The sequence below is a fragment of the Leopardus geoffroyi genome, chromosome A2 (genome assembly GCF_018350155.1).
Source record: "Leopardus geoffroyi isolate Oge1 chromosome A2, O.geoffroyi_Oge1_pat1.0, whole genome shotgun sequence".
NCBI classification, from domain to species: Eukaryota; Metazoa; Chordata; class Mammalia; order Carnivora; family Felidae; genus Leopardus; species Leopardus geoffroyi.
Genome location: NC_059331.1, coordinates 14,263,945 through 14,283,097, shown reverse-complemented (window position 1 = coordinate 14,283,097; position 19,153 = coordinate 14,263,945). Strand labels below are relative to the sequence as shown.

General features: G+C 49.9%; 1 protein-coding gene across 3 annotated transcripts; it reads left to right on the top strand.

Moving 5' to 3' along the window:
• Positions 1–2,039: 2,039 nt before the first annotated feature.
• Positions 2,040–18,750, top strand: TMEM161A (transmembrane protein 161A). 3 transcript variants are annotated; one of them, XM_045492513.1, is made up of 12 exons: positions 2,040–2,128; positions 5,229–5,332; positions 6,283–6,363; positions 6,727–6,824; positions 6,935–7,091; positions 8,075–8,226; positions 16,782–16,842; positions 16,941–17,084; positions 17,187–17,300; positions 17,448–17,622; positions 17,762–17,858; positions 18,174–18,750. In XM_045492513.1, exons 1-12 carry the CDS (start codon positions 2,126–2,128, stop codon positions 18,425–18,427), a joined length of 1,440 nt encoding a protein of 479 aa, XP_045348469.1. In that variant the 5' UTR covers positions 2,040–2,125; the 3' UTR covers positions 18,428–18,750. The 3 variants fall into 3 exon arrangements, with proteins under 3 accessions (XP_045348469.1, XP_045348468.1, XP_045348470.1); XM_045492514.1 differs by lacking the exon at positions 2,040–2,128 and adding an exon at positions 2,232–3,583; XM_045492512.1 differs by having other exon boundaries at positions 17,187–17,622.
• The last annotated feature ends 403 nt before the right edge of the window (positions 18,751–19,153 follow it).

Below are 19,153 nucleotides of genomic sequence, written 5' to 3'. Positions count from 1 at the left end.
TCCAATGGAGAACAGACCACATGTGCATCCAACGTAGAATAAAGAGTGAGGAGTGTCTGTTTCATTTTCATTTTTAAATGTTTTGTTTATTTTTGAGAGAGACAGAGTGTGAGTGGGGGAGGGGCAGAGAGAGAGGGAAACACAGAATCTGAAGCAGGCTCCAGGCTCCGAGCTGTCAGCACAGAGTCCGATGTGGGGTTCAGCCCCACAAGCCGTGAGACCGTGACCTGAGCCGAAGTTGGACGCTCAACCGACTGAGCCACCGAGGCGCCCCAGTAGTGTCTGTTTTAGGACAGAGGAGGGACGTTATCTGACTCTAGTGTTAAGAGGCACTCTCAAGCTGCTCAGGGAAAAATAGACTGTTGGGGGTGAGGTGGAGGATGGTGATGGAAGATGAGGACCCCCTGAGGTCCAGGATGTGTGGGAGTTTCCTGTAGTTCACCGCCTAGGGGGCGCTGTGACACCTAAACTCATAAGCCCTGGATCCAGGGGGAGAGGACAAGGTGTGACGTAGATATTTGGGCCTCCCAGAGCCTCGGTATCTTCATCAATAAAATGGAGACAATTGTCCTGCCACCTCAGCCTCCTAGAGGGGGCACATGAGTAAACCAGCCCACCTCCCCAGCCTGGCGTGCAGTGCACCTGCATGAAATACCCCTCCCTCCTCTCCCCCTTTCCTCACACCCTCCCTAAATCTCAGCTTTCCTGCATCCTTCGTGGATTCATAAATCAGCTCATGGCCCCCATGTCGGTCTAGGGAAGTCCTGTGACCCTCACCACCACTGTCACCCATCCTTTCTCAAGAGGCCCCTCTCTGTGTCCAGAGGACTGAAGCCACAGTGAATCCCCTCCAAACAGACATCCATACATGCTCATAAACAAAGACAAAAACATCCAGGGACAAGGTAATCAACTATACAGGTCCCACTCATGGGCCTCATAAAAACCCTCAGACATCTAATCACACCCCCATGTATGTCAGGCAGACACACGTATCCATAAAAACACAGATGCAAAACTTAGGTTCCCAGACTATCAGCCTTTTCCTCCAAGCCTTGAAACACAAAGCATCAGATTCTTTGAGAGAGAGAGAGAGAGAGAGAGAGCATGCGTGAGCAGAGGAGTGGGGAAGAGAAAGAGAGAGAGAGAGAGAGAGAGAGAGAGAGAGAGAGAGAGAGACTCTCAAGCAGGCTCCACAATCAACACTGGACCTGATGATGGGCTCGATCTCATGGCCCTAGGATCATGACCTGAGCAGAAATCGAGTCCAACACTCAACCCACTGAGCCATCCAGGCACCCCTAAAATACCAGATTCTTGAAACTGACATTTTTTTTTGATCCTTGATCCAGCCATGCCTGAAGCTGACTATGCTTTTAGAGTTTTTGTTGTTGTTATAAAATTTTCCTTTTTAATTATTATTATTATTATTATTATTTGCTGGAGCTCATTTGAGTTGGAGTGTGTGTGGGGGGGTTGGTGTGTGTGTGTGTGTGTGTGTGTGTGTGTGTCACAATCAGAGTCCTGGCTAATAGAAATGAATAAGGCTTTGCCAAATGAAAAAGATTGAGAAAGGAGATATTCCGAGATGAGTGATAAAATTTACAGGGACCTGAGGTATGAAATAGCAGCATGGTCAGTGGCAAGCTGTACCATAGTGTGTACAATAGTGTTGGCAGCCGATTGAAGTCAGGTAGAAGTGTACGAATTCAGTCTGGACACTTGGGAATCTAGTCATTGGGAGCCATCGATTATTCTAGATCAGGGGGAGTTCCACACTCAGAACTCTCCAGCGGGAGGCAGTGCGTGGATAAATTAATGTATTTGCCTCCGACATGAGAGATAGGTCCAGACGCTAGAAGACTGAATCTCAGAGAGGACAGCCACCACACAAGGTCCCAGAGACAGTCCTGACTCGACCGAGTCTGAGCTTACCGAGCGTCCTCAAACTACAACTTCCGGCATGCAACGCGAGTGACCCCCTTTCCCTCTTGGTTTGCTCCAGCTCCAAGCCTGGCGATTGGTCTTTCGGGCTGTTTGTCAGAACGGAGTCGGATCCTGATTGGTTGGATTCCCTCGAGGTGCTCAGAGCCGCAGGTCGGCGGACCGCGCTCCCGCGGGCGACATGGTGAGCCCGCTGCCCGCTGCGTGGGGCGCCCTGAGGGGTGGGAGACCCTCTGACGGGGTCCAGGGAGACACCGAGAGGACGGGGATCTCTTTGTGGGGACTGAGAGCTCTGAGGGACTCTGGGTTGCGCTGAGGGCCTTGTGTCCCTCTCTGGGTTCAGAGTCTCGCTGCCAGACCTATGTGGGGGTTGAGGGTTCTGCCTATGGGACTGGAGGCCCCTCAGCGTTCGGGAATTCTGGAAGATCTCCGGGGACCCTCCAGGGGCCTGGAATCATGTGGAGGGTCGCAGCCCTGCGAAGGGGACTGGGGAGCCGAGAACGTACGGATCCTCGCTAGGGAGGTCTGGGGTCCTCCTGGAGCCCACGCTGGCGACGTGGGTCCTGCAGAAACATGGGGGCCGCTGCGTGTGTTGGGGTGTGTGGAAGGGCCAGGGAGAGCCCTGGGAGGAGGAGCCAAGTCGAAGGTATCTGGGTGGCCGCAGGGCGAGGCAGGGTCTCAGAGTTGGAGACAGCACAGTTGGAACCTTCAGGTCTCACGTGGCTCTGGGTCCAACCTATTGACTTTATCCTTAAAATTTAGCCTGGCCACTTGTGGGTTAGGCTGATGCGGGGCGAGAGCGGGAACTGTCCAACAGGGCAGAAGGAGGGGCCCTGGAACATGACCCGACCCTGCCTGGGAGAATCCCCAACCAGGGGGGTTTGGAGGTGCGCCTGAACGTGAAAAGTGGACGTGGTTCCAGGCCCAGGTGCAGGAAGCTGTGGGAGGTGAGCGGAGGGGTTCTCAGGAACAGGATGGAGGAAAGTCTCATTGGTGTTAGCAGGTAGTAGGATTCTTGTATTCTCGGATTGTAGATCCAGGGAAAGGCTTTGAGCAGGAGAGGGACATAGGCTGATGGGAGGCTCCAGATATCTTTGGAGATCAGCAGAGACAAAACCCCAAGACCGGAGGCTGCTGGGGGGCGGGCCTTGAGAAACATCCCTGGATGGACCTCGGGAGCCTCAGGTGGAGGGATGCCTGCCTCTCCTTCCCTTCCCTTTCTCCTTCTTCCCTCCCTCTTACTCTCTCCTTCCTTCCGCTCGGCCTGTCCTAGGTGCTGGAACCGAAGTTAGAACAATGAGTCCCCTCCCTGGGAGGTATCAGAGGGTGATGGGGTCTGCAATGGAAAGCCCCGGAGGTCTGGGAGGGCCTCTGAGACCTCAGTGGTTGGACGCTGGGAGGGCTGCTGAGAGAACCGGGCAGTTACAGGCAGTGAGGCAGGGTGTCTTGAGCTGGGCCCGCCAGGCCTTGCGGGCTGCGAAAAGGAGTTGGATGTTCACTGACATCCTGGGTCGCCTGGAAGAGCAGAGTGCTGTGTCCACGGCAGTGATGCGCGGGTACTGGGGCCTCCCGAGATGATCTGCGAGCTCCACAGAGAGGTCCAGGCTAGAGGTGCTGCTCTGCTGGGTCGTGCTGAGCGGTACGTGGTTAAAAGCCTAACAGGGGATTGAGTACCAAAGTAGAGGCCGCAGAGGGAAGAGAAAAGCCGGCAGGGGAGCCCCAGGATCTGATGTCTGAGGAGGTGTGGATGGGAGGTTCTGGGCGCAGGGAGGGGCGGAAGAGGATCCTAGGAGGAGGGGCGGGCCCTCCTCCCTGGGCTTGGAAGGGAGCCTCCTGACCCTGACCGTGCACAGGGTCTTTTGTGACCGCTAGCCAGTCGGCACTTGGGGGTTAGTTAGGGAGGGTGAGCAGTGAGAATAGGAGATTAGTGTGATTTAGAGACCTGACCTTATTACTGAGCAAATGTTTCTGGTTTCAGTTTACAAGTTACAGGCCTAGAGGGGTGCCTGGGTGGCTAAGTCAGTTTAGCAACCTACTCTTGATTTCAGCTCAGGTCATAATCCCAGGGTTATGGGATCGATCCCCACCCTCCCCCAATTGGGCTATTCTCACTCTCCCTCTGCTCTTCTCCCCTGCTTGCCCTCTCTCTCTCTCTCTCAAATTAAAAAATAAAATAAAATAAAAAAGCAAGTTATAGGCATAGAGAAAATACCCTGTTAGTTATTTTAATGATGGATTTCTCAGCAGTCATTCTGAATTCCTGTGCTGTCCCGTTACCCATCACACTAGAGCTTTTCCTATTAAAGTTAGCATGTTTTTGCCTGGTTAATGGATAATTTTAATAATTAATTTTAATATTAATTACTTTAATGTTAAAATTAAAATTTAATATTATATTATAATAAAATCTAAAATATTAATTTTAATATTAAAGTAATCTTTAGTTCACTTTTGTTGTTAATTATCCTATGATAATACTAGTCGACAGCTCTCCTGAGCACATAATTTTATATAATTACATAATTACTGATACCAAATTGGTATTTACTGCATTCAAGCAGGAAAACCCAGCATCAGACTGATTACCAAAAGCGTTTCTTCTAAAACGTTTTACAAATTAATAGCTGCAAACGTGTTATGAATTGTTAGAAAGTTTGTTATGTAGACCTTGATGAGAAATTCCTAATTGAAAAAGTCATCCCACTCAAATGTATAGTCTTTGTCCTGAAACTGGGCCAGGAAATAGGCTTTCCAAAGAGGTTGATTACAAAGGGAGGGAGAAGGAGAGGGCGATGGAATCATCAGGATAATTTAAGGTGGGAAAGACGGGGACAGAACTGCCACGGTGAACTAGGATGTGTGGGAGACGAACCTCTTTCCTGGCTGTGCCAGGCTCCCTGTAGGTCTGGAAGGTGGTTTTCACAGCACATGAAACAAAATAGGCAGCATCCCATTTCCAGATGCGGAAACCGAGGCCTCAGGGAGACGAGTACCTGAAAAACCCACAGCAGAGGCCAGAGGGAACCCCAGTCTCTACTCAAGCGTGTGCTCTCCACCACCATACAGGCCAGCTAGGTGGTGGTGTTAGGGAGTGGGGGGATCCACACACAGCAGGAGCTCCCAGGGTTGAGTCTGAGCCCACTGCAGGCCCTCCAATGTGCAGCTGGAGTCTGAGGGGCGCACCCTCCCCAACCTGGCCCCAGTCTCTATAAATAGCCTGAGTTCTGAGGGAGTGAGCTTGTGACCTTCTGGCAGGCACTGCCCTTCATGTCCCCTCCCCCCAGGCGGTCCTGGGAGTGCAGCTGGTGGTGACCCTGCTCACCGCCACCCTCATGCATAGGCTGGCACCTCACTGCTCCTTCGCACGCTGGCTGCTCTGCAATGGCAGGTGAGCCACAGCCCCGCCCCACCCAGGTGGTGGGAGGAGCCCCACTGGGCCCCGCCCCCTGTGCCCCCCCCTGTGCCCCCCCCCCCCGTCCTGCAGTGTTTCTGGTTTTTTTAAAACAACATTCTTTTTTTTCAACGTTTTTTTTTTTTTTTTTTTTTTTTAATTTTATTTTTGGGACAGCGAGAGACAGAGCATGAACGGGGGAGGGGCAGAGAGAGAGGGAGACACAGAATCGGAAACAGGCTCCAGGCTCTGAGCCATCAGCCCAGAGCCCGACGCGGGGCTCGAACTCACGGACCGCGAGATCGTGACCTGGCTGAAGTCGGACGCTTAACCGACTGCGCCACCCAGGCGCCCCAAAAACAACATTCTTGAGTTGTGCTTGACGTACAATAAACTGCAAATGTCTGAAGCACACAGTTGGGTCCGTTTTGACAGATGTCCACACCCATGAGACCACATCTCCACACGTGGAAGAGTAGCTGCTTCCCCCCACTCCTGCCTTGCCACAGTCCAACCCCTTCTTCCACACTGCTCTCGCTGGAGATCTGTTTCCTGCAATGCTTTTTGTCCCTGTTTGGATCTCGGACACTTTCTGAGATCGGGTGGAAACTGTGAACTTTTTCTCCCCGACAACGCACATGCCTTCTCTGCCAGAAGAGATAGTCAGCAGATTTCAGGGGTGTCCAGGACCCACCCCCCCCCCCATCCCCGCCACCCTGCCGTTTCCCAAGAGCTTTTCACTACACTCCCTCGCTCCCCCCCCCCCCCCCCCCCCCCCCCAGCAAACCTCCCAGCCCACGTCCCGGGCCTTCTCCTGACCTTGCATGGCTCCTGTCCCCATGTATTTTGGGTCCAGCTCTCCTCCTGACTCCAGTCCCGGGTTTGAGGATTCACTGCCTTGATCCCTCTGTGCCCGAGTTTTCCTGACTTCCGGTCTTTGCTCTCAGTCTCTTCCGATACAAGCACCCTTCTGAGGAAGAGCTTCGGGCCCTGGAGGGAAAGCCTAAGTCCAGAGGCAGGAAGGAGCGGTGAGTGAGCCCCCAGCCTTAGGTGAGCGGCTCTCCTTCCAGGTGCAGCTCTGGGCATCGAGGAGAGTAGGGGACACCCCAGGCTGAGAAGCTATCACTGTCATCCATTTGGTTGTCTAATGCTTATTGGAAGTTTGCTCTGGGCCGGCCCTGTGAGCAGGGGGCGGGTGGTGTCCTCGCCCTGGTGTGTAGGAGACGGAGGCCTGGGGGGAAGGTAACTCCCAAGCCAGCTCCTCCTGTGCTCTGAGCCTGGCACCGGGCAGCCTCCCGGGATGGTGCGGGGTGGGCCGCCATGGCTGCCTGGGGAGGAGAGAGCAGAGGATCCTGCTTTGATTCTCCCCCTTTATGGCTCCCCCCACCCAGGTGGGCCAATGGCTATAGTGAAGAGAAGCCCTTGTCCGTGCCCCGAGACGCCCCTTTCCAGCTGGAGACCTGCCCCCTCACAGCGGTTGATGCCCTTGGTAACAGTCCAGCTGAGTCCCCAACTCCCCAACCTGAGCCACACCCTGGCGGGATTGGTGAGGGGAGGGTCCCGCGCTGGGCGGAGGGCTGAGCTGCGCGCTCCCCGCAGTCCTGCGCTTCTTCCTGGAGTACCAGTGGTTCGTGGACTTCGCGGTGTACTCGGGTGGCGTGTATGTCTTCACAGAGGCTTACTACTATGCGCTGGGCCCGGCCAAGGAGACCAACATCGCCGTGTTCTGGTGCTTGCTCACCGTCGCCTTCTCCATGTATCCTTCCTCAGGCGCCCCAGTCGCTCAGGGAGGAGGGAGGCAGGTGGGAGCTGGACTTGAGCTTTCCTTCCCCCCCCCTCCCCCCCCGTTTTCCCCTGCCCCCAATTGGCCTGTCATGGGCCGCCCTGCCACAACACTTCCCAGGACTGGGTCGTATAAAGCAGTCACTATTTTTTTTGCTCTCCTCCTGGGCTGGGCTCAGCTGGGCCGCCTCATCTCTGCGCCAAACGGGTCCCACCTTCCGGCAGGCTAAGCCAAGCTTCCTGGGGGTAGCAGAAACACCAGCCAGGGAGAAGGGGTGCCGTAGGCCTCCTGAGCCCCCACCCCCATCCCTGTCCCTTGTCTTGGCCAAAGCAACTCACCAGAGCAGACGCAGGGGCAGGAAAAGAGATGCCGCTCTGCTATGTTGTTTTGTTTTGTTTTGTTTTTTAATGAAAGTGCCCAGAGAACAGAGGCAAACCTGTGACACCGAGGACCCAAGTCTGACAAAATGCCCTTGTGGAATGGGCATGGGAAGAAGAGAAGTCCATCTTGAAGCCCACACTGGTTCTGGAAAGCCCCATGGGTCTCTTTCAGAGCAGATTGGAGATACAGCCCTTGGATCTCTGATGGCTTCTCAGAGGAAAGGGAAAATTCACCTGCTGTGAATGCAGCCAGGAGGCCAGACCTCCTAAAGAGACAGACTTGCTGGCCATTTTAGTCAGAAATGGCCACAGGTAGTGTGATGAGGCTGAGCTGGAGGCCCAGGCCTGCCTTCCACCCATACACCCCAACCCAGCTGACACAGGCACGAGCAGCACCGGACCTTGTGTCCTGGGCTTGTCCAGCAGCTTACTTATTCTCCTCCTCGGTCACTGCCCTGCCCCCCGAGACTCCAAACCCCAGCTGTGGTGTTTGGGTTCTAGAGTTGGGGAATCACCGGCTGGGAGTGGGGGAGGGGGCACTAGAGCTGCTCACGGCTTCCTTAGCCCTGCCCCCAGCAAGATGTTCCTGACAGTGACCCGGTTGTATTTCAGCGCAGAGGAGGGGGGTGAACGCTCTGTCTGCCTCACCTTTGCCTTCCTCTTCCTGCTCCTGGCCATGCTGGTGCAGGTGGTGCGGGAGGAGACTCTCGAGCTGGGCCTGGAGCCAGGTATGTGCAGTCTTTGGGGCCTGGGGTCCCCACGCCCATCACTCCCTCCCGGAAGTTGGTGAGGGTGGGGTTTAAGCGGCACGGAACAGGTGAAGGAGGGGACTTCTTGGGCCTGAGTGTCTCTATGGATGCTGGCTACCCTGGGCACCCCCCAGGCTTTGGGGGCAAGAGGATATCCTGTCTCACTGTCTCTGATGGGTGCCTGCAGCTGTCTTTCTCCATAGGGCACTTCTGTTCCCCTCGTCTGTCCTCTCCCTGGCAGCCATTGTGATTTAATATCTACCTAGTCGAATTTAATCTGGTGAAGGAAATGGGTAAATGGCACGAAATTCATAAAGTCCAAGAGGATACGTATCGAGGAAAAATCACCCACACTGACTCTCCTTCCGAGAGGAAACCTGGGGGGCCACTTTCCTTTGCTCTCATAAAGTGGTAGTGTTTATGGCTCTTACACCGCCGTTTCCCCTTAAAAACATCAATTTGGAGTTTGTCCCTTGATGCTACATACGGTGTGGTTTTTTTGGTAGTACCCACATAGTATTTCATTTAATGGATGTCCCATGATTATTTAACCAGTCTGCTACTTACAGACATCTAAGTCTCTCACTATTAAACAATGTTATGCAACATTGCGTTATAAAACAGTGTTATACGGGAATAGCCTTACGCATGTGGCCCTGTGCGAGAAAGTGCATTTGTAATTTTGATAATGTTGCAACTTACCATTTAGGAAAAGATGAATGAAGTTCCTGTTTCCTTAAATTCTCTCCAATGTGTTTCCTCAGACTTTTTTTGTCTTGGGTAACCTGATGGATGAAAATATAAGCGAGGTTGAGTACCTTTTCATATGTTGAAGAGTCATTTCTATCTTCCTTCCAGAAAAGGTCTGTTCTTTTGCCCAGTTTTCTACTGGGTTGTTGGCTCTTTTATTGATTTGTAGGAGCTCTTTGTATATTAAAGACAGTAGCCTTTGTGTGTGATAGTGGTTGCAAATATTTTTTCTTAGTTGCTCATTTTTCTTTTGACTTACTCTTTGGACGATCTTTTAAAAATATAATTTGGATCACATCACCTCTCTGCCTAATACCAGACTCTAGTGTCTTTGGATAAAGATCAAAATACTCACCATGGTCCGCACACCTCTCTGCCTGCTCCTTGAGCTTCGTCTTCACCAATTCTCCCTGCTTTTTGATTTTTAAAATTATGTACTGTTTTATATATATAAACACGCACACATCGATGAATATGTATATGTAAATTACAAAGCAAAATAACAATGTAATGAGCTCACCTCTCAAATGAATACTAGAACACTCCCAACGTTCCTGCGTGATTCTGGTGCTGCTTCCCAATCCCACCAACCTTCCTCCCCTAATCACAGCCCCAACCAGTCTCTCAAACTTTTTGTTTATCATTCCTTTGCCTTAAAAAAACAAACAAAAAAAGTTTCATCACTCATGCTTCTGTCCCTGAAGAATTCATCATACAGTTTTGCTCACTGTCTCGGATGGTGTCAGCCAGTGTGCGGTCTGCCCGCTGGTACTTTTCTGTCTTCGGTGGTATTGTTTACAAAACTAGGCCACGTTGGTCTGGGTGGCTTTAGTTCATCTCTTCTCACGGATGAATGATGTTCTCTCATGAGACCACTTATCTTTACTTTTTCTTTCTCCTGTTGATGGACATTTAGGTGGTTTCCAGATTTTAGCTTTTCACAGTCGCTATGGGGAATATTCTTTAAAAAAATTTTTTTTTTAGCATTTTTAAAAATTTTATTTTGGGGGGCGGAGAGAGAGAGAGAGAGCGAGCCGGGGAGGGGCAGAGAGAGATGGAGACACAGAATCTGAAGCAGGCTCCAGGCTCTAGGCTGTCAGCACAGAGCCCAATGCGGGGCTTGAACTCACACTCTGCGAGATCATGACCTGAGCCGAAGTCAGATGCCCAACTGACTGAGCCACCCAGGCGCCCCTAAAAGTTACCCTTTAAACCATTTTTAAGCATACACTTCAGTGGCATTAAGTACATTCACATTATTGTGCGAACATCATCACCATCCATTTCCTGCCTTTTTGCCTTGCGAATCTGAAACTCTGTCCCCATTAAACACTGACTCTCCATCCCCCAGCCCCAGCCCTGGGCTCCTTCCATCCTACTTTCTGTCTCTATGAATCTGACCACTCTTGGTGCTTTATATGAGGGGAATCATGCAGCATCTTTCTTTTAGTGGCTGGCTTATTTCACTCCGTGTAATGTCCTTAAAGTTCATCCATGTTGTAACCAATGTCCAAATCTCCTTCCTTTTTAAGGCTCAATAATATTCCATCACGTGAATATACCCCATTTTGCTCATCCATTCATGCATCGATGGACATTTATGTTGCCTTATGTTTTAGCTATTGTGAACAGTGTTGCTCTGAACATGGGTATACAACCATCTCTTCAAAACCCTGGGTTTTCTTCTTTTTTAAAAAATTATTTTTATTTTTTCTAAATTTACATCCAAGTTAGTTAGCATATAGTGCAACAACGATTTCATGAGTAGATTCCTTAATGCCCCTTCCCCATTTAGCCCCTCCCCCCTCCCACAACCCCTCCCGTAACCCTCTGTTTGTTCTCCATATTTAAGAGTCTCTTCTGTTTTGTCCCCCTCCCTGTTTTTATATTATTTTTTCTTCTCTTCCCTTGTGTTCATCTGTTCTGTGTCTTAAAGTCCTCATATGAGTGAAGTCATATGATATTTGTCTTTCCGTGACTAATTTCACTTACCATAATACCCTCCAGTTCCATCCATGTAGATGCAAATGGCAAGATTTCATTCTTTTTGGTTGCCGAGTGATACTCCATTGTATATATATACCACATCTTCTTTATCCATTCAGCCATCGATGGACATTTGGGCTCTTTCCATACTTCGGCTGTTGTTGATAGTGCTGCTATAAACACTGGGGTGCGTGTGCCCCTTTGAAACAGCATACCCATATCCCTTGGATAAATGCCTAGTAGTGCAATTGCTGGGTTGTAGGGTAGTTCTATTTTTAATTTTTTGAGGATCCAACATACTCTTTTTCAGAGTGGCCACACCAGTTTGCATTTCCACCAGCAGTGCAAAAGAGATCCTCTCTCTCCGCATCCTCGCCAACATCTGTTGCTGCCTGAGTCGTTAGCTATTCTGACAGGTGTAAGGTGGTATCTCATTGTGGTTTTGATTTGTCTTTCCCTGATGATGAGTGATGTGGAGCATCTTTTCATGTGTCGGTTGGCCATCTGGATGTCTTCTTTGGAGAAGTTCTCTTCATGTCTTTTGCCCATTTCTTCACTGGACTATTTGTTTTTTGGGTGTTGAGTTTGATAAGTTCTTTATGGATTTTGGATACTAACCCCTTATCTGATATGTTGTTTGCAACTATCTTCTCCCATTCTGCCAGTTGCCTTTTAGTTTTGCTGATTGTTTCCTTCGCTGTGCAGAAGCTTTTTATTTTGATGAGGTCCCAATAGTTCATTTCTGCTTTTGTTTCCCTTGCCTCCGGAGATGTGTTGAGTAAGAAGTCGCTGCAGCCAAGATCAAAGAGGTTTTTGCCTGCTTTCTCCTCGAGGATTTTGATGGCTTCCTGTCTTCCATTGAGGTCTTTCATCCATTTTGAGTTTATTTTTGTGTCTGGTGTAAGAAAGTGGTCCAGGTTCATTGTTCTGCATGTCGCTGTCCAATCCTTCCAGCACCACTTGCTGAGGAGACTGTCTTTTTCCATTGGCTATTCTTTTCTGCTTTGTCAAAGATTAGTGGGCCATATATTTGTGGGTCCATTTCTGGGCTCTCTATTCTGTTCCATGGATCTGAGTGTCTGTTTTTGTGCCACCCTGGTTTTTATTCTTTTGGGTATAGACCAGAGGTGGAATTGCTGGATTATATGGTAATTCTATGTTAATTTTTTTAAGTTTATTTTACTTATTTTGAGAGAGCAAGAGTGCAAGCAATGGAGGGGCAGAGAGGGAGAGAGCAAATCCTGTTGTGGGGCTCAATCTCACGAACCGTGAGATCATGACCTGAGCCAAGATCAAGTCGGATGCTTAACCAACTAAGCCACCCAGGCACCCCACAAAGAGTTTATTTTTAAGTTATCTCTACATCCAACAGGAGACTTGAACTCACAAGCTTGAGATCAAGAGTTGTACTCTCTACCAACTGAGCCAGCCAGGCACCACCCCGCTCCCCGCTTTGCCTTTTGTTTGAACCTATTTTTTTGGTGATCAGTTTTCAGAGTTCTCTCTCTACATTCTATTTTCGGGATATGAATCCCTTATTGTATGTATGATTTGCAAATATTCTCTCCAGTGATGTGGGTTGCCTTTTCACTCAATTGATTGTGTGTGTGTGTGTGTGTATGTGTGTGTGTGTGTGTGTGTGTAAGTTTATCTATCCATTTTGAGAGAGAGAGAGAGAGAGAGAGCATGGGAAAGGCAGAGAGAGAGGGAGAAAGAGAATCCCAAGCAGGCTCCACACCATCAGTGTGGAGCCCAACCCACGGCTCAAACCCATGAACTCTGAGATTATGACCTGAGCCGAAATCAAGAGTTGACGCTTAACTGACTGAGGCACCCAGGCACCCCAGTCGTATCTTTTGATGTACAAAAATGGTTAATTCTCATGAGTCCAAATTATCTACTTTTTTTTTTGTTGTTGTGTGTACCTTTGGTATCATATCCAAGACATCATTGTCAAATCCAATGTTATGAAGCTTTTCTTGGGCTATATATCTTTATTTTTTTTCTTGTTGGTTTTCAGAGTCTCTTTATATATTCTGGAAACTAAACCTTCGTTACATGTGTTGCACATACTTCCTCCTATCAAATCTGACACACCATTATTTCATGAACTGCTGAAAGAAGATAAAAAACACTGTTACTTAAAGTATTATATGCCATCAATGGTCCTATGTATCCCAATTTTAAAGAAGTTAAAATGTGGGTGTGAGTGGGGGAGAACTGTACCCTCTAATTTGTGGTGCTTTTCACTTTCTTTGTGGTGTGTTTTCCTCTTGAAAAAAATTGTCCCCAAATGCTGTATTTTGAAAAATTTCAAACGTACAGAACAGTTCAAAGAATCCTCTAATGACACTCCATACGCCCTTGACCTAGCTTCCTTTGGCCATGTTTGCGTTATCTTTTCTCCACACGCACACACACCACACTTTTTTGGGCTGAGCCATTGAATACAGCTGTAACCTTCACCTCTGGTGTCTTTTGATGGACAGCAAGCAATTCATTATTTTAGTTGATTTTTGTCTTGAAGAAATTTCCTTCCTTTCCCTACAATCAGAAAGACTTTTATATTTTCCAACACAATATTTCAAGTTTTGGGGGTGCCTGCGTAGCTCAGTCAGTTGAGCATCCTTCTCTTGATTTCGGCTCAGGTCGTGATCCCAGGGTCGTGGGATCGAGCCTTGGACCGGGCTTTGAGCTAAGTGTGGAGCCTGCTCTCTCTCTCTCTCTCTCTCTCCCTCTCCCTCCCAGTGCCCCTCTCTCCCACTTGCACTTGTGCTCTCCCTCTCTCAAATACTATATACGTATATACTTCAAGTTTTAGCTTTCACATAAACCCTTAAACTCCTGGTAGTTCACTACTGTGTTATGAGATAGGGATCAAACTGAGTGTTTTCCATGGGACAACCTTGCTATACAATTGTATTTTTAGTGAATTGTGGGTTCTTGTGGTTTTCTTTCATCTTGTCCAACTTTTCCCTTTTGTGTGGCTAGGACCTCTGGCTTTTGTATTATAGCACTCCTCTGGTAGGTTTCTTTCTCTTGTTTCCAATTTCTTAGTTGGCTACTTACGTCACTAATTTTTAGCTTCTTCTATTTCTAGCATTTATCACATATAAGGCTGTAAATATTTTACTAAGTCCCACTTTTGTCCACCCCATAAGTTTTGACTTGTAATTTTCATCATCAGGCAGTTCTGCGTATTTTAAAGTTTCCATTGTGATTTCTTTTTTAACCTTTTTAAGAAACTTCGAACGTGGAACTTTACTTATTTTTTTAAGATTTTATGTTTTTTAAGTAATCTCTCCATCCAGCATGGGGCTCGAATTCACAGCCTGGAACTCAAGAGTTGCAAGCTCCATGGACTGAGCTAGGAGGTGCCCCTTGAATGTGGAACTTTAAGTTGTTAAAAAATTTTTTCTAGCTTAATTGCAGTATGCTTACGGAAGATGGTCTACTTGAAGTAAATCCTTTAAAATTTGTTAAGACTTGCATCATAGCCTTAGAATATGATCAGTTTTAGTGACTTTTTGAAGAACATTTATTCCCTGACTCTACCCAATAAATTCAAATCTCCTTCCTTCCTAACTTTTGGTCAGTCATTAAAGGGTTAATCTCCCTTGGAGATGGTGGAGCCCTCAATTTCTCCAGATTATTCTGTCAGTGTTTTTTTTTTTTTTTTTTTTTTACATTTTTTACATTTTTACAATTTTTTAAACATTTATTCATTTTTTAAAGGCAGAGAGAGACAGAGTGTGAATGGGGGAGGGGCAGAGAGAGAGGGAGACACAGAATCTGAAGCAGGCTCCAGGCTCCGAGCTGCCAGCATAGAGCCCGATGCGGGGCTAGAACTCACAGACCGTGAGATCATGACCTGGGCTGAAGTTGGCCACTTAACCGACTGAGCCACCCAGGCGCCCCTATCAGTGTTTTCTTTATATGTTTTGTGGCTAACTGACAAGGTGTTTACAAGTTTAGAATTGCTACACATTCCTGGTGAATCAACCATTTTATTAGGATGTATTCTGATTCTAATAATACATTCTGTCTTACTATAGTTTGTGTGGCAAAAATGTAGCCTTTCCAGCTTTCTTTTCTTTAGTTGACATATAATTGACATATAACATTGTTAGTTTCAGGTATACAACATCAAGATTTAATATTTGTATACATTACAAAATGATCCCTAGGATTAATCTAGTTAACATGCATCACCATACAGTTATAACTTTTTTTGTTCTTGTGATGATCTGCTCCCTTAGCAACTCTCAAATACACAATACCACCTTTCTTTTGATTAGTATTTGTCATGACTTTTTAACATCCCTTTTCTTTCAACCTTACAGGAACCTTATGTTGAGGTATGTCTCCTTTAAAAAACATAGAGCTGCGGGGCGCCTGGGTGGCTCAGTCCATTAAGCGTCTGACTTCAGCTCAGGTCATGATCTCATGGCTTGTGAGTTAGAGCCCCCGCATCGGGCTCTGTGCTGACAGCTCAGAGCCTGGAGCCTGCTTCAGATTCTGTGTCTTTCTCTCTCTCTCTCTCTGCTCCTCCCCCACTCACACTCTGTCTCTCAAAAACAAATAAACATTAAAAAAATTTTTTTAAAAACATACAGCTGGGTATTTTCAATCAAGTCTGACAGTCTGTGTCATTGAACTTTAAAGTTTAACCTGCTTACATTTATTATGATTACTGACATATTTGACATTGTTTCTGCCATCTTGCCTTTTCACTTTCTATTTGTTCTTTTTCTGTGATTGCTGTCGACATTGGCTGCCAATCTAATTGTCTTTCCTCTATAGGTGATCTGTCTTAAATCCCTGGCTGCTTTGCGATCTCTTTGTTTTTGGTATTCCAGTTTCACTACAGTGTCTAGGTATGGATTTCATTGTATTTATCCAGTTTGATATACTTTGTATGTGTCATTCATTCTGCAGACTTTTCAGTCATTCTTTTCCAAGATCTCTCCTCCTCCATTCTCTCTTCACTTCTCTCTCTCGGCCTCCTTTTTGACTGATGCTGCAATTTCTATGCTCTTAATCTCCCTTCATATTTCCTACCTTTTTATCTTTCTGAGTTGGAATCTGAGTGATCAGATCCAATTCATTCATTCCTCCTTTGGCTGATTTGAATATGCCATTTAACAACCTATCATTCCAATAATTGTATTTTCCCTTTGGGTGAGCTTAATTGGTTCCTTTGCAAATATACCTGATCATCTGAGGTAGCCTCGTGTCACCTTTCTGTGACTCCAACTTTTATTTTCCTCAATCGTTTCACACATGATAACACCTACAAAATTTCTGTAATCTGCAGGGTATAAACTTGTCTTTCCTTCTTTCTTTTTTCTTTTTTTCTTTCTGCTGACTCTCCTTTATCGTGATTTATTCCCTGGTGTGTTTGATGATTTTGGTTGTGAGCCCATTTTTATTTGCTCTTACTCTGTGGAAAATCCAAGGGCCTGCATTGAGGATTCTTTCCAAAACTTTGGTTTTCTCCTATGGGAGTCCTTCATGCCCCTCTGGATTCCTGGTATTATCCAGGAAGCTCAGACTCAGTAGTCTACCCCACCCCCATCTCCCCTAGTCCAATCAAGGGTGTCTGCCTGGTACAGGTTCCTATTCGTTGAAAAAAAAATTGCCCATATCCAGAGCACAAAGTAGTCCTTTTGCCTGGCACCGGGCCTGGCTCCCACTGGTTCGTTCCTCTCTGGGGGGTAGAAGCATATCTGGGGAGTAGAAGCACACTCTGAGGCACCAGCGGTTATTAGACACTGCCCTCTCCTTGTCTTCCCTAGGCCTCACCAGTATGACCCAGAACTTGGAGCCACTTCTGAAGATGCAGGGCTGGGACTGGGCGTGAGTCCTGGGAAGTGAGGTGGGGCAAGGGCAGGCTGTGACCTGCAGGTGGGGTACTGACAGGCTTCAGAGCCTCCTGACCCACCTCTTCTCCTCAGGCTCCCTCTGGCCAAGCTGGCTATCCGCATGGGGCTGGCATTCGTGGGATCCATGCTGGGGGCCTTCCTCACCTTTCCAGGCCTGCGGCTGGCCCAGACCCACCTGGATGCGCTGACCATGTCGGAAGACCGGCCCATGCTGCAGTTATGCGGAGTGCCAGATGGGAGGGCGGCTGGGAATCTAAAGGAGGGGCTAGGGGGATGGTGGGTGCCCAGGACTCACACCTCTGCGCCCTTGCCCCGTAGGTTCCTTCTGCAGATGAGCTTCCTGTCCCCTCTGATCATCCTGGGGCTCTGGACCAAGCCCATTGCACGGGACTTCCTGCACCAGGCACCTGCTGGGGAGATGACCTTCTCCCTGTGCGAATCTGGTGGGGTTGGGAGGGAGGGCAGTTGGGGGCCCCTCTGTGTGCCCCAGTCTCTGAGGCTCAGGGAAGAGCCTTGGGTCCTGGGGGAAAATCCCGGGGCAGGGGCGGCCTCCCGACCCCTTCATTCCCCTCCCCACAGGCTGTCGGACTCAGCCTTCGACTCACTGCGCCTCTGGGTGCTGGTGGCGTTGTGCCTGCTAAGGCTGGCCGTGACCCGGCCCCACCTGCAGGCCTACCTGTGCCTGGCCAAGGCCCGCGTGGAGCAGCTGCGGCGGGAGGCCGGCCGCATAGAGGCCCGTGAGATCCAGAGGCGGGTACGGGCTCCCGAGGTTGGGAGGGAACACGGGGCTCAGGGCAGGATCCCGATCCCTGGGGCGTAGGGTCACCCGAAGCCCAGAAGGCTGCCCCCTGCCACCTCCCCCCGCCCCGTAGCCACTGCTACCTGCCCACTAGGTGGTGCGGGTCTACTGCTACGTGACAGTGGTGAGCCTGCAGTACCTGACGCCCCTCATCCTCACTTTCAACTGCACGCTGCTGCTCAAGACGCTGGGTGAGAAGGGGCCTGGGCGGGGCCGGGGCCGGGGCGGGGGCGGAGCCTGGCGCGGGCGGGGCCGGGGCGGGGCGGGGAGGGCCGCCGCTGGTGTTAGAGCTGAGATAGGTGGAGGAGGTGGAGCCGGAGACCCGACGTGGTGGTACGTGGGGGTAGGGTGGGGGTAGGGTGGGGGTGGAGCCCCGAGGGCCTGGAGACGCGGAGAGGGGAGGAGGGGCCCGAAGTCGGGGTAGGGGCCAGGAGTCAGAGTTTGGGATGGTGGCGATGGGTGGGGGTCCCAGCGGTCAAACCCCGCCTGTGCCTTCACCTTCACAGGCGGCTACTCCTGGGGCCTGGGCCCGGTTCCCATGCTGTCCCCTCCCCCGTCCTCAGCCCACGATCGCCTGGTGGGCCCCGAGGAGGATGAGGCCCAGCAGACGGCGGCCCGGATCGCAGGGGCCCTGAGCAGCCTGCTCACGCCCCTCTTCCTCCGCGGCGTCCTCACCTTCCTCATCTGGTGGACCGCCGCCTGCCAACTGCTCTCCAGCCTCTTCGGCCTGTACTTCCACCGGTACCTGGCGGGCTCCTAGCCGCCCGCAGAAGACGCTCCTGGGGCCCCGAGGTCCGGGCCGAGCTCGCGGTTCCCGGCCGCCTCCTCCGTGTGTGCCTCAGTGTCCTCAGGTGCAAGGCGGGCCTGGGAGTCCCCGCAGCGCCTGCTGTGCGGGTCCACTTCACCGCAGTGCCTGAGCTGTGGCCCCCTTGGATCCCAGGTTTCTGCCTCAAAACTGTTGCCCTGGGCCCACTGGCAGAGGATCCCAGGGCCATTGTTCCCAGATGGCACGCCCCCCTCCCCCATTTGAGGCAGAAGTGGGGGTTCATTCTTCTGAATAAAAGAGCAGACTGCTTTTACAAAGAGGATTGGAGTGGTTTGGGAGGCGGCTCTCTGCATGTTGGTGTGGCTCAGGCCACCTGGGTACCTGTGGGGGCTTCTGGGGGATGAGCCTCTGTGCTGAGCGAAGGGCCACCCAGAGCAAAGGCCTGGGAGCAGGAAGTGAAGAGAGGAGGAAAGGTGGGGAGAAGAAACGCAAGTGTTGTAAAACTTCCAGTTCCAATGGGTCTGGAGGCGACAAGTCAGGGGAGAAGAGGAAGACGGGCTGGAGAAGGAAGAAAGGCAGTGAGGGCTGGGGGTGGGCAAGAGGGAGGAGAGGGCGGAAGCGGCCGGGAGCGGGAGTGGATACAGAGGAAGAGAAGGGAGGGAAATGGAGGTGGCGGATAAAGTTGTAGAGATCTTGCAGGAGGAACAGAGACATAAAAGA

Bases quoted from the DNA above. Each gene is read 5' to 3' on its own strand.
- TMEM161A (XM_045492512.1), top strand. The intron at 6,364-6,726 runs GTGAGTGAGCCC...CCCCCCACCCAG, and splicing joins TCCAGAGGCAGGAAGGAGCG to GTGGGCCAATGGCTATAGTG. The intron at 17,859-18,173 runs GTGAGAAGGGGC...TCACCTTCACAG, and splicing joins GCTGCTGCTCAAGACGCTGG to GCGGCTACTCCTGGGGCCTG.